Genomic DNA, 14,499 nt, shown 5'->3' with positions numbered 1-14,499 from the left:
CAGCATGGCCGGAGAAGTGGTACGTTGGTGCACGCCCGGGATCCAAACCCGAGCCGCCAGCAGCAGAGCACGCGCACTTAACCGCTAAGCCACTGGGCCGGCCCCACAGATTCTAATTTAATCTAGAAGATTCCCAAGCCCTTAAGAAGTAACCACAATGGACTAGGCTCAAATATAAGTTCTCTTTTTCAAGCATATGCTCACTGACCAAAGGTCATAGATGTGATAAAAGAAAATAAGACCATTTGTGAAAGACTGGCTTAGATGACTATTAAATTCTCTCTTAATTAAGATTCCATATTTTCTGACCTATAGAAATAAAAACTGAATCAAAGCCAAGAAAGTAATGATGCCACCTGGAGAATTATCTAATAACAAAATTAAGGAGCTGATATTTCTCTATTCTTCCTAACATTTTCTTACTCTAATATAATTCTAATTCCATTTAACTAATTTTAGCATAAAGCTGAAAATGACAAGACAATTTTCTGGTGTCATACACAGTTTTAGGAAGCATATTTTGGGCAAATAAGTTTTAGAACTTGCAACCCCCACTGGTCTTGCTTATATCTAACAACTTTTCTAGCTAACTGACAGGTGCTTCACACTTGTTTTTGCATTACCTTTTTTAAATCTTAAAAATACTCACCTCCACCAAACTCTTTAGAATGAGATGCAGCACGTGATTCAGTAATGTCATTCTCCAAGCGACCAGCTTCATAGCACTACAAATAAGTAAAATGCAACATGGTTTACAGAGGAATAGAAAATAAACCCTTTACATTATATGCCAAAAACTGAACTATCTATTGCCATAGAGACAGAATCCTGGCTGCTTTTGATAATTAAAAGAACAGTATAATAATGGTAAACGATTGAACAGCAATTTCACAGGGAAAGGTACCAGAGGAAAAAAAAAAAAGTTCTGAAAGACTCAGCCACTACATACTCCTTAAAAAAAAAAAAAAAAAAAAAGGCTTACCCAAAGACTCCCAATATTTAAAGCAGATACAGAATGCTGCTCTAATGGAAGTGGGAAAGAAAGAGAAAGGGTATGTACCCAGAGACCCACGATATCTCAAGTTCTATTCTACACTACCCTGTATTTAAAATCTACTTTCTTAAAACTGTATTTATAGCCAGAAGATCTTACACAGACTTATTTACTTGATGAATTCTAAATATGAAAAGCTCTGATTCATGGAATGTCTTTCTAATTTAAGTGGCTGGAGATTAATATAAATTAAAGCAACGTTAAAACTCAAAACAAAACACTTACTCATCAAGAGTAATTCCCTACACATTTTATGCCCCTACTACTAATGCTTGTATGAATTAGTTCCATTCTAAGAAAATGTCTCCTCCTACAAGAATAATATTCTTCATCATGACTGTAAAAGAAAATTTAGTGGCCACAAGAAGTCAATATAATGGATGCTATTCTTGCTATAAAGTTCCCGAAGTTTGAGGTCAAAACAAGATAAAATACAGCTGTGAATTTCCAAATGCTATGTATATTAATAAACCATAAGAATACAACTTTCCTCCTGTTCAATATAGATCAGATTCTTGCAAAGCTAAATAAAACGAAGGAGCAAATGTTAGGTATCCGGTTAAATAAACAAAAGACTACTAGACAAACCCACAAAATAGACTTGCACAATTGAAAGAAAAATATCACCTATATTTTTTAGATAACCAATTTATAGATCATTGTTTAATACACCCAAAAGCTATGGAGTAAAAACAATTAGAATGTTCCCAAAACTACAGTCAGAGAATACTAGAGAAAATATTCTCATTTCCAACCTCTTCAATTTTGTAAGTTAAAATAGATATAACAGCACAAAAAAATCCATCTGGGGGCCAGCCTGTGGCACGCTTTGCTTCAGCAGCCTAGGTTAGATTTCTGGGCGTGGACCTACATCACTCGTCAGCAGCCATGCTGTGGCGGTGACCCACATATAAAATAGAGGAAAACTGGCAAAGATGTTAGCTCAGGGCGAATCTTCGTCAGCAAAAAAATAAAAACAAAAAATCCATCTGCCCTGCTTAGAATGAAAAAGACCACAGAACTTGGTAAGTGCTTTGGAGCACGTGACTAAGATGACAGTAACTTACTTTACACACAGTCTGGCGTGGCTATGCATTAAGTCAGTGCACCCTTAAGATAGCACTACCTCAAAAGATAATCCCTCTTTCTCTAACTCATTGATTGATCCATCTACAGACAGGGTGACCTGCCTGGTAACCCAAGGTGTAGTCCCAAGATGGAACTGAATCACAGCTTCGACCTGATGACAAAATATACCTCAGAGTAACCAGGACCTCAACTGTGAAGCTGACCATGCCAGATGGCAGGACTGACTCCTAAAACAGAAAAGAGGTCACTCTTCTCCAGAGTCTGGTTCTAGCCATTACCTAATCTAATCTAATCAAAGATTTCTCTTTTTCTAGCGCCAAATCTGATGCCCACCTACCTACCAAAAAAGCTAAAATTCAACAGTGACAGTTATTACTTATATCTAACGCTTAAAAAAAAGGAGACCAAAATTATAGAGAGACAGAGAGAGAAGTTAGAGAGATATCAGAGATTTTTAACAAATGGTGCTAAAAAAAACTGGACATTCATATGGGGAAAAAAATTCACTTCAAAATTCCATCCCCAAAATGAAGATGGAACAAAGTCTTGTACATAAAATCCAGAACCATAAATTCCTAAAAGGAAATACAAGAACATCTTTGTGTCCAAGGAGTAGGCAAAGATATCTCAAAATAGACACAAAAAGTATTTATCATAAAAGAAAAAGAAAAGATGCATTAAAAAATTTCTTCTCATGAAAGACACAACTAAGAAAATGAGTAAGCAAGCCTCAGACTGAGGCTTGTACTGTAAAAAATATTTACAGTACATACATCTGACAAAGGGCTCGCATCCCAAATATAAAAAGTACTCCTAAAAGCAACCATAAAAAAAAAGACTGGCCCAATTAAAAATATAAGTATGCTTGAACACAATAGCTAGTAAACACACACTATGGAGCAAAACATCACTAATCATTAGGGAAATACAAATTAAAACCATAATTAGATATCCTTTCACATCCACTAGAATGGATAAATTTAAAATGACTGACAAACCAAATGCTCGTAAAGATGTAGAGCAACTGGAACTCTTATACAGTAGTCCCCTCATCAAGGTTTCACTTTCCACGGTTTCAGTTACCTGTGGTCCAAAAATATTAAATGGAAAACTCCAGAAATAAAAACATTAAGTTTTAAATTGGGTGCCATTTTGAGTAGTGTGATAAAATCTCGGGCTGTGGCTCTGTCCTGCCCAGGACATGATTCATCCCTTTGTCCAGCTTATCCACACTATATAAGCTACCCATCCACTAGTCACTTAGTTGCCATCTTGGTTATCAGATCAACTGTTGTGGTATCGCAGTCACAATGCCTATGTCATTCACCTCCCTTCATCTCATCAGGTAGGCATTTTATCATCTGACATCATCACAAGAAGAAAGGTGAGTACAATACAATAACGTGTTTTGAGAGAGAAAGAGAGACTACATTCACAGAACCTTTAGTAATAGTATATTGTTATAATTGTTCTATATTATTACTCATCTCTTACTGTACCTAATTTACTTTATCATAAGTATGTATGCGTAGGAAAATACACAATATATACAGGATTCAGTACTATCTGTGGTTACAGGCATCCACTGGGGGTCTTGGAATATATCCCCTGGGGATAAGGGGGGACTACTGTATATTACTGGTTTTGTGTGTGAAGTCATACAACCACTCTGAAGAACTGTTTGACAGTTTCATTAAAAGGTAAACATGCGGGCCAGCCCCGTGGCTTGGTGGTTAAGTGCGCGCGCTCTGCTGCTGGCGGCCCAGGTTCAGATCCCAGGCGCACACCGACACACCGCTTCTCTGGCCATGCTGAGGCCATGTCCCACATACAGCAACTAGAAGGATGTGCAGCTGTGACATACAACTATCTACTGGGGCTTTGGGGAAAAAATAAATAAAAATTATAAAAAGAAAAAAAAAAAAGGTAAACATGCATGAGCCAACAATCCCACTCTTATTTATACCAAGAGAAATAAAAATATATGTCCACAAAAAAACTCAGAAAATATTCACACTAGCCTTACCATTAATGGCTCCAAAATGAAAAAACTCAACTATGTATTAACAGGAGATAGGATAAGCAAATTGTGCTTGGAAAACTACTCAGCAATAAAAGGGAATGAACTACTGATACAGCATCCTTGTGGATGTACCTCAAAAACACATGTTAAATAAAAGAAAGCAGATTAACAAAAATGCAATAATATATATGACACTCAAGAACAAGCAAAACTAATCTGTGGTGACAGAAGTAAGAAAGCATTGCCTCTGAGAAAAACAAGAATGAGGAACTGACTGAAAGGGGGCAAGAGAGAACTTTTGGGGGTGATGGACATAAAGCATACACAGTTTAGGTGGTATTACACGATATATACAATTGTCTAGAGCCATCAAACAGAACAATTAAGATCTGTGCATTTTATTGGTGTAAATTGTATCTCAATTTTAAAAAGTAAAAGAGTTCTGGGATATATTTGCCTATTTAAATTAAGTATATAAACTAAATCATGCTTTTTATCCCCTTAGGAAAAAAATTAACCTACAAATGTGACAAGTCAGATTAGAAAACTCCATTTGATAGAGCAAGGTTATACAAATTAACACTATTTCTTAAGTAACCCAGTCTCAAAACCATTAACGATTCATCTTATTCCTTCAAATCATTCACTGATGTATGTCAATTATATCTCAATGAAACTGAGGGAAAAGATCATTTACTTAACTGGCTAGAATTCTTATTTTCTTTGAAATTTGTCATCACTTTACCTCTAACAGTAATGCAAGAGTCTCCCATGACTCACCTTGTACACTACTACTAAATTTATCATCTGATTGCAAATGTCACTTCCATGCTCAAAACATTCAACTGAATTCCAGTTTCCCTGGCCCTTGTCATCCACCTCTTCCAACCATCTTACAAAGTGGCTAAGATTTGAATAAGACAAAGCCAGGAGAGAAAGCACTGCAGAAGGAGATGATCACAGCCTTACCAGACTGTAAGGTACAATGAGAGGACGGTGAATTGGAGACATGATATTGTCACTGAAGTTTGTACAAACTGCAGGGAAAGTTCAGAGGGCAGGAGATGGGCCTAAGAATAATTGACAAGTCCTCAAAGCAGTCTTTGAGAAGAATAAAAGAATAAAAAGGATATAATATGGCTTTTTAAAAATAGTGTAAAAATACAAATAAATTAAATTGTACATTCACACACTAATCCAGACGGTGAGTATCTAACAAAAACAAAAAGTAGGGGCCTTAACATAGGATTAAAGGATAGAAATTTGCTATACCTGAGGAAAGAAGTCCAAAAATTCAAATTATTTGTGATTTCATTACAATCTGCATTTTTTCTTAAAAAAAAAAAAAAAAGATTTTAAATAGGAAATCTGTTCACGCTACAACTGAATTTCTAACATTTACCCTGAGTTATTCCTCACACATAACGGGAGCAGGATGTTTCCTAAGGAACCAATATCCAGCTATCATCTATTATAGACTCATAAAATTTTCCATTTCCATCTACTATTTAATGGTGCCTTCTTGGCTAATGAAAACCAAGTTTGCAAACTCAAAAACTTAAGTTCAAATGTTTCTGCCTGGATCATAGCTGAGTTGGGTGTTTTCTGAGGTATTATGCAGAAAGGGCAAATGGCATAAGAGTAGGTTAGTGGCTTATAGAGAGAGAAGTGAAGTAGAAATCGGTAAGAGGTTTTGAGCCCAGAAAAGAAATTACAACAAATACAAACTTAACTCAACCTTAAAAGCTTTCTTCATTTTCATTTGAAAAGAAAACCTAAAACCAACTGATACACATGTCCACACAAATGCAAAATAGCCTCTTAAACAGGATCTCTCAGACTGACCAAGTGAACTGAACAAGCTGGATATTCTGTAATTTCTATGTATATGTGCATCAATGTAAGTAATATTAAAGGGTTTGTTTATAAATCCCAAATTTCCTGGGTTTAATCCTATTTTAGAATTGACCAAAATAACATACCTTTTTAGAAAGGCCAAGATCCCCTTTCTTGGGCATAAATCCAGGGTCTAAATCATTGGATTCAAGAAGTTTCTTAGTTGGTTTTCTCTGACGCTTACTTTCATAATTTCCTGAAATGCATGCATCTTTTCATTAGATGATTTAGAAACTGGGCATAAGCTTATTAAAAAAAAAATCTATATATCACGCAAAAATGAGTCATCGTATTTTTTATGTTTTTCTCACCAACCTGTGGGGAGGAACAGGGTACGAATTTATTTATTTATTCTAAAATATTAGTTAACATAAAACAAAGCAAGAAAATAGTTCTCGATACAGATACAAACTAACGTGAGGATATTCTTATGTCAGTATACATATGTGTGTGTGTGTCTATGTATGTGTATATATATTTTAGTCACAAAAAAACAAAGGGCAGAACTGCCTTTATAGCAATTAATGGTAGAAAGGACAAAAGGAGAAGTGAGGTCAAGTACAGCCTGAATTCTGGGCATAAATCGACCAAAATTAGAATTTTGTTCTGCTCCTAAACAAATAAAATACATTTATTTATTTTATAGGATTACTCTTGAGAATTGTATAAAGAGCCTAATAGCAGAGTTTGGCACATAATAGGTCATGAAACAGTAACTATCTTTATTTTTTTTCCTCAAGTCTTTTTGATTCTGCCTTACTTGATTAAGCACAACTGGGATATCTTTTTTAAAGGAGTAACATCACAAGCTATTGTTGGGAATATTAAAAAGTTATATCCTTGGGCCGGCCCCATGGCTTAGCGGCTAAGTGCGCATGCTCCGCTACTGGCGGCCCAGGTTCGGATCCCGGGCACGCACCGAGGCACCGCTTCTCCAGCCATGCTGAGGCCGCGTCCCACATACAGCAACTAGAACGATGTGCAGCTATGACATACAACTATCCACTGGGGCTTTGGGGGTAAAATAAATAAATAAAATTATTAAAAAATAAATAAATAAAAATAAAAAGTTACATCCAAGATTTTCCTTGGCTGATTACAATATTCAGTAGTCAGAAGGTGAATTAGAGACAGTATGTTTAGATACAACTATCACCAGGTGAGGTGACATGATAAAGGGAAAGCAATTGGGAATTAACTTCAAGGGAATACTTACACTTAGCTGCTTACTATGTGTCAGGTAAATTACATTATATATTATTACACTATAATCTCCATATTATATAGGAGGAAACAAGTTCAGAGGTTAAACAACTTTCCAAGTAACACAAGGATTGGTGGAGCCAGTATGAGAAGCATGTTTCACTTGCTTACGCCACTAGTGTGCAGTGCCCCTCCCAAAAACGCTGTTATTCTGGATGTTCATTCACACAGTGGTTGGCCAACAATCATGAAGAGCAACAATGGCGTAAGTACAGTAGTTTTTAAAAATATGTCTTCTTGACAGTATACCATCAATTTACGGTCAGGAACTATATCCAATTAGCCAGCACTTATGGACTTTCCCAGGACAAAAGTGGGTAATTTATTGTATAGAGATACACTATTTGTTTTCCATCAAAACATACTAAAAATCTCCTGCCTCCTCTAATCATATCCACTTACATACTAAGCCCCAACCCCACTTACCTGATGTTTTAACTAGCAATTCCTCAGAATCAAGGGCAGGCCGTGGAGAGACTTCCGGAGCCACAGGCACAGACAAGGTCAGCTGTGGCAACTCAGCATGTCCACCTCCAAGCTCTGACTGAGCCAAGGGCCCTTCCAAAAATGGAGCCTCCCTCTCAAGAACTGGAGGCTCTTCTTTGGTTGAAATCAAAGAATTCTCATCCACCTGTTTGTTCTGAGCATTAGATCGACATCGGGCTAAAAGGCTTTCCTCTTCACAGCGGGAACTTACCTAAAAGCAAAAAATAAAAATAGAATCCGTAAGCCAAAGCTGTTTTAATTTGAGTATCAAAAAGAATAACATACTTAAAAAGGAATACAATTCTGACACATGCTACAACATGGATGAATCTTGAAGAGAGGACACTAAGTGAAGTAAGTCAGACACAAAAGGACAAATATTGTATGATTCCACTTATATGACATACCTAGAATAGTAAAATTCATAGAGACAGAAAACAGAATACTGGTTGCCAGAGGCTGGGAGAAAGAGGAAATGGAGAACATGAAAAAGTTCTGAAGATGATGGATCGTGGTGAAGGCTGCACAACAATGTGAATGTACTTAATGCCACAGAACAGTACACTTAAAAAGATTCCCTAATATGTCATCAATTAGAATAGTTAATAATAACTCCTAATGTTAAGTTGGTAAATTAATGGAAAAGAAATAAGCACTTATTCTGCCGTTCACGTATTTCAGGACAATAAAAGGGTTCATTAATAAGAGAGATTGTCAGCTCATTAAAGTAGAAGAAATAATAAAATTTGGCACCAGCCAAGTGGCGCAGCGGTTAAGTGCGCACGCTCTGCTTTGGCGGCCCGGGGTTCGCAGGTTGGGATCCCGGGAGCACACCCATGCACCACTTGTCAATCCATGCTATGGCGGTGTCCCATATAAAGTAGAGAAAGATGGGCACAGATGTTAGCTCAGGGCCAATCTTCCTTGGCAAAAAGAGAAGGATTGGCATCAGATGTTAGCTCAGGGCTGATCTTCCTCACAAAAAAAAAAAAAAGAAAGAAAGAAAGAAAGAAATAAAATCTGAAAGTGTTTATTTTGTAACCCCAAATGAAATTATTAATATAGGCAAGGATATTCAACTGATATTTTATAAAACCATCAGAGAAACGGCTGATGGGGAAGAGGACATTTTTTCGCAGCCAAAGTAATTAACACACACTTCTTAACCAAAAGGGGTAAAACATAACTTAAAAGAGAGGAATCAGTTAGTCATCACCGAGGAAAACTGGATGTTAAATACCTTCTGAGGTCATGCAATATATGACACAGTATCACCTAAGATGTAATCTAGCTAAAAATGTTTAACTTGAATCTATCAAACTTTAGTTATATCGTCCACTTAACAGGGAACATAGAGGATAGAGAAACAAGCTGAGTGACACCTATGAGGAAGCAATCACACAAATCTAGCAGGCAGATACTCTTAAATGTGTCACTCTCAAGACTGTTCTGGATTTAAAGAGATTTAAGAAACGTAACAACCAGATATAATGTGTAATCCTAGACTGGATCCTGGTTTGCATAAACCAAATATAAAGGTTAGGGGACAACTGGGGAAATCTGAATATGGATTTGTTATTAGATAAACTGATCGTACTAGATTTGATAATGTTAAATTGGTTATGGAGGAAAATGTTCTATTTTTTAGAAGTGCCTATTATTTAGGGATAGAACAAAAAAAAGTCTCTAATTTACTTTAAAATACTTCAGTTTAAAGAAATTGAATTAAAAAATAAGGTATCATAATATTTGTTTAAAAAATTAGGATGGGGGCCGGCCTAGTGGCTTAGTGGTTAAGTGTGCACGCTCCGCTACTGACGACCTGGGTTCGGATCCCAGGCGCGCACCGATGCACCGCTTCTCCGGCCATGTTGAGGCCGCATCCCACATACAGCAACTAGAAGGATGTGCAACTATGACATACAACTATCTACTGGGGCTTTGAGGAAAAAAAAAAAAAAAAAAGGAGGAGGATTGGCAATAGATGTTAGCTCAGAGCTCGTCTTCCTCAGCAAAAAGAGGAGGATTAGCAAGGATGTTAGCTCAGGGCTGATCTTCCTCACAAAAAAAAAAAATTGGGATGATACTATATATTTTCTATATCCTATGCTTTTTACTAGACGTTTTATCATAACAATATTCCTAAATCATTAAACACACTTTGAAAGCGAAGGGGAAAACACACACACACACACACACACCCCCCACACACACACATAGTACACAGACTCATTTATACATTTCCTGTATAAATACTATATGCTAAGTACTATACCAGAAGCTGGAGATAAAAACCTGAAAAAGCAAGATCCTGATTAAGGAAGTTACTGTCCCATGAAAATATATGATATTGAAAGCAAAATTGCAGTACTTTAAAATGACCAATTAAAGATTGTTGATATGTTGGAACATACCTTGTGTACCTGTTCCTGTACCTTCTTTTGTTTTTTCTTAGGAGCAAATATCTGATCATATTCTTCTGTATATTCCAGAAGCCACTTGCTTGGCTTCCTAAGGCGTTTCTTCTCTGACCGCACAGCTAAAGAGGAGAAACAAGTGCAGTATTAATCAAAAAGTTAGAGGAGGAGCCAGTCCAGTGGCGTAGTGGTTAAGTTCGTGCACTATGCCTCGGCGGCCCAGGGTTCGCAGGTTCCAATCCCTGGCATAGACCTATGCACAGCTTGTCAAGCCATGCTGTGGCAGGCATCCCACATGTAAAAGTGGAGGAAGATGGGCACGGCTGTGAGCCCAGGGCCAATCTTCCTCACCAAAAAAAAAAAAAAAAAAACCACCAACTTAGAGGAAAATTCACTGTTTTCATGCAACCAGTCCTGCACTCCCAAAGGTACAGAAATGAGAAACTCTCAAAAACACTCTCGCTTAAATTCCAAGAGGCTAAAAGTGATTTGTTATGGTTTATCATATGCAAAAACTCAGAAGGGGGGAGACTTTTGTTGCTCAATACACACACAAACAGCCCATCAGATCTTAAGGAAAAGATTAAATTGAAACTAGTGTCCTTTAGTGACAGATAACAGCTAACATTAAAATATAGATTAAAAATGAGGTAAATTCACAAAATACACCATGAATTATTTTAAATAACATCTCACTGGATCATGCAGAATACTAGATGGATATTCAGATAGAATATTTACCTAATCAGCACTACCACATGAATTTCAAACGCACTTTACACACACTTCGTTGTTAAGTGAGTTTCACATTAGAAAACCGAGGAATATTTCTAAATAGAATTATCAGAAAATATATAATTATATATATGTATACCATTATCTCAGTGACATAAAAAATGTATGCCAAAAACACAAAATAAGATAAAAATATAGAATTTTGGGTACTTGCTTAAAAAAAAACAAACCTCTTGTCATGTTTTATGGAAAAAATATCAAAGTATCATACCAATTTTTCTTTGAATTAATGGTGAAACAAATATCTATTATATTATAATTTCCCTATAAAATTTTGTCCCAGTTTAAACACACTTAACAAGCTATAGTCATTTTACTATACTGTAAGCTCTTTGGGAGCAGGGGCTAATGCCTACAAAATGCAGGATACAGTCTACTCAAGAGGCAAAAGGCATTTCAGGATATGATGATGTCAGAGGAAGTTGTTCCTGACTCAGTTGAATGTGGCAACACTCGTGTTCTCTCAATAAAAGGAATGCAAAAGGTGAGGCCAAAAAAAAAGACCACAGGCACAGCAAGCTTGGCAAAGGATCCTACTCCTTAGCACTGTGGAAATGAGCCACAAAACCTTCATTAGGACAAGATGTGGGAAATAATTTCTTTTTACTAATTCTAATTGCTGTAATTTCATAATAGTAATATACCATTCAGTTTAATTATTTAAAGTTAATGTAAAAGGAGTTGAAAACTTACGTCCACACAAAAACCCATACATGGATTTTTACAGCAGCTTTATTCATAACTGTCAAAACTTGGAACCAACTGAGATGAGGGGCAATGGATAAGAAACTGTGGTATATCCAGACAATGGAATATTATTCAGCACTAAAAAGAAATGAGCTATCATGTCATGAAAAGACATGGAGGAACCTTAAATGCATCTTACCAAGTGAAAAAAGCCAATCTGAAAAGGCTACATACTATACAATTCCAACTATTTAACATTCTGGAAAAGGCAAAACTATGGAGATCTTAAAAAGTGTTTTCTGGGTGGCGAGGGAGGGACAGGATGGGGAGAGGGTTAACAGGCAGAGCACAGAGGACTTTTTGGGCAGTGAAAACACTCTGTATAATAGCATAATGATGGATAAACATCATTATAGATTTGTCAAAACCCGCAGAAAGTACAATACCAAGAGGGAACCCTAAAATAATCTGTGGACTCCAGGTGATTATGATGTAGCAATGTAGGTTCATCAATCGTAACAAATGTTCCACTCTGGTGGAGGATGCTGATAACGGGGGAAGCTATGTATGTGTGTGGACAGGAGGTATGTGGCAAATCTCTGTACCTTCCCCTCAATTTTGCTGTGAATCTAAAACTGTTCTTAAAAAAAAAAAAAAAGAATTCTTAAAAAATAAAAAGCTGGGGCTGGCCCAGTGGTGTAGTGGTTATGTTCGTGTGCTCCACTTCGGTGGCCCGGGGTTCACAGGTTCAGATCTCAGGCACGGACCTACACACCGCTCATCAAGCCATGCTGTGGCAGTGTCCCACATACAAAGTAGAGGAAGACTAGCACAGATGTTAGCTCAGGGACAATCTTCCTCAGGCAAAAAGAAGAAGACTAGCAACAGATGTTAGCTCAGGGCAAATCTTCTGCACCAAAAAAAATTAATTAATTAAAAAAAAAAAGCTAATGGTAGAGACTAAAATAGTTATCAAAACTGTATACCTACAGAGCTCCCAAAATAATTATGGGGCTAGTTAAACCTTGCAACCACTGGAATATTCCTAACTTCTTGGTTTTAGACAATAAACCTGTAAGTGAACCAAATTGGAGAGTTTTTCCCAAGCAAGTATTTCAAAAGAAGTTAAAATCATAAGCCATGCAATTACTTAAAATGTTCCCCTTAAATAATAATGTCTGAAAAATCTCTCTTAGAGAAAAGAAATAAGCCAAAACATATCTTGTGCATCTGTACCTACAACAGTTGATGGTAATTACTTTATGCTCTCAGGCAAATAGATTATGCCTTTAATATATTCCCATTGCCAGCCCTGGTGGTCTAGTGGTTAAAATTTGGTGCTCTGACCGCCGCAGCCCCAGTTCATTTTCAGTCAGAGAACCACACCACCCATCTGTTGGTTGTCATACTGTGGCAGCTACATGTTGCTGTGATGCTGAAAGCTATGCCACTGGTATTTCAAATACCACCAGGGTCTCATAGTGGACAGGTTTCAGCGGAGCTTCTAGTGTAAGACAGACTAGGAAGAAGGACCTGGCCCCCGACTTCTGAAAAAATTGACCATGACAACCCTATGAATAGCAGTGGAACATTGTCTGACATAGCACCAGAAGGTGAGAGGATAGCACAAAAAGACAAGGCAGGGTTCTACTCTGCTGTACACAAGGTTGCTAGTGACCAGAAGGCACTAAAAACAAATATTCCCATTAGACATGGGATCCAAGTTTTCAAACACTAATGACATTTTTTTTAACAGAAATAAGACCAAAGAAATGATAAGGAACAACAGGGGTTTACTATGTGGAAGTCATTGTTCAGCCATGTAGTGTTCATGAATCTCTAATCCTCACTTCAATCCACAAGCTAGGTGATGATACCCCCATTTTATAAGAAATGTAATTGAGGCTCAAAGAGGAAAGCGACTTGCCCAAACCTATTGAAGTTAGTCCATTATTTTAGTGGCAAGGCCATGACTCCAACCAAAATCTGTCCAAACTCCAAAACCATTGGGTTCTTTTTACTAAAACAGGTTCCTATGCTATCATCATATCCCTCATGCCCCTTCATCACTATCTCTCTGACACTAAGAGGATCTCAGTCCTACAGCCTATGTTCTCACCTTTGTCTTTTAGCATGTTTCATGGGCTAATCATCTTCCTTCCCTTTCCTCTTGAAGCTGCTGTCCCCATTCTATCTTTAGGTTCACTTCTCTCACAGAATAACTTCTCAGACTAAGCTTCAGTCCCTCCAGCTTTCTATTTTCTTGAGATTCACAAGAAAACCAGCAAACAGCATGAAAGATTGGAAATTAATATGAGAAACTCTGTATCTGACACACCTATTAGGTTCCTGCACAAGTGCATGCACTGCTCCTCACCAAAATTATACAGAACAATCCTTTAAAGTTTTAGGGTTTGGCAAACTACCAATGGGACTGTATTTGTAAATAAAGTTTTACTGGCATACAGCCAGGCTCATTTATTTACAAGTAGTCTATGGCTGCTTTTGTGCTACAAAGGCAGAGTTGAGAGTGACAGAGACAGTATGGCTCACAAAGCCATATTTACTATCTGTCCTTTCAAGGAAAAGTTTAGCAACTCCCTCCCTTAGATGAACAATAGAATAACACACTGTAAATGAAAACAGCCTGGTCACAATTGAATAACTTAAAACCGAAGATGCTTCCTAGCTGTTCCTAAGCTCCTATTTCTTCCCTTCCTCAACTATACCTGCCACCACATCCCTTCCCCGCCACCCCAACTATATTCTCACCTAAACTAAATTGCTCA

At 37.2% G+C, this 14,499-nt stretch overlaps 1 protein-coding gene across 8 annotated transcripts in view; it reads right to left on the bottom strand.

Annotated features, from left to right (window-relative positions):
• Positions 1-14,499, bottom strand: part of NSD1 (nuclear receptor binding SET domain protein 1) — a 163,458-nt gene that overhangs the window by 51,428 nt on the left and 97,531 nt on the right. For all 8 annotated transcript variants that reach the window (XM_058546782.1, XM_058546816.1, XM_058546799.1 and 5 more), the window contains 4 exons: positions 10,226-10,350; positions 7,752-8,022; positions 6,149-6,258; positions 650-725 (listed from right to left, as the gene is read on the bottom strand). In XM_058546782.1, the coding sequence (XP_058402765.1) occupies positions 650-725; positions 6,149-6,258; positions 7,752-8,022; positions 10,226-10,350 (582 nt within the window). The remainder of the gene's footprint in view (positions 1-649; positions 726-6,148; positions 6,259-7,751; positions 8,023-10,225; positions 10,351-14,499) is intronic.

Source organism: Diceros bicornis, chromosome 1 (assembly GCF_020826845.1).
Source record: "Diceros bicornis minor isolate mBicDic1 chromosome 1, mDicBic1.mat.cur, whole genome shotgun sequence".
In the NCBI taxonomy this organism is placed as follows: Eukaryota; Metazoa; Chordata; class Mammalia; order Perissodactyla; family Rhinocerotidae; genus Diceros; species Diceros bicornis.
This window is presented reverse-complemented; position numbering and strand designations above follow the sequence as displayed.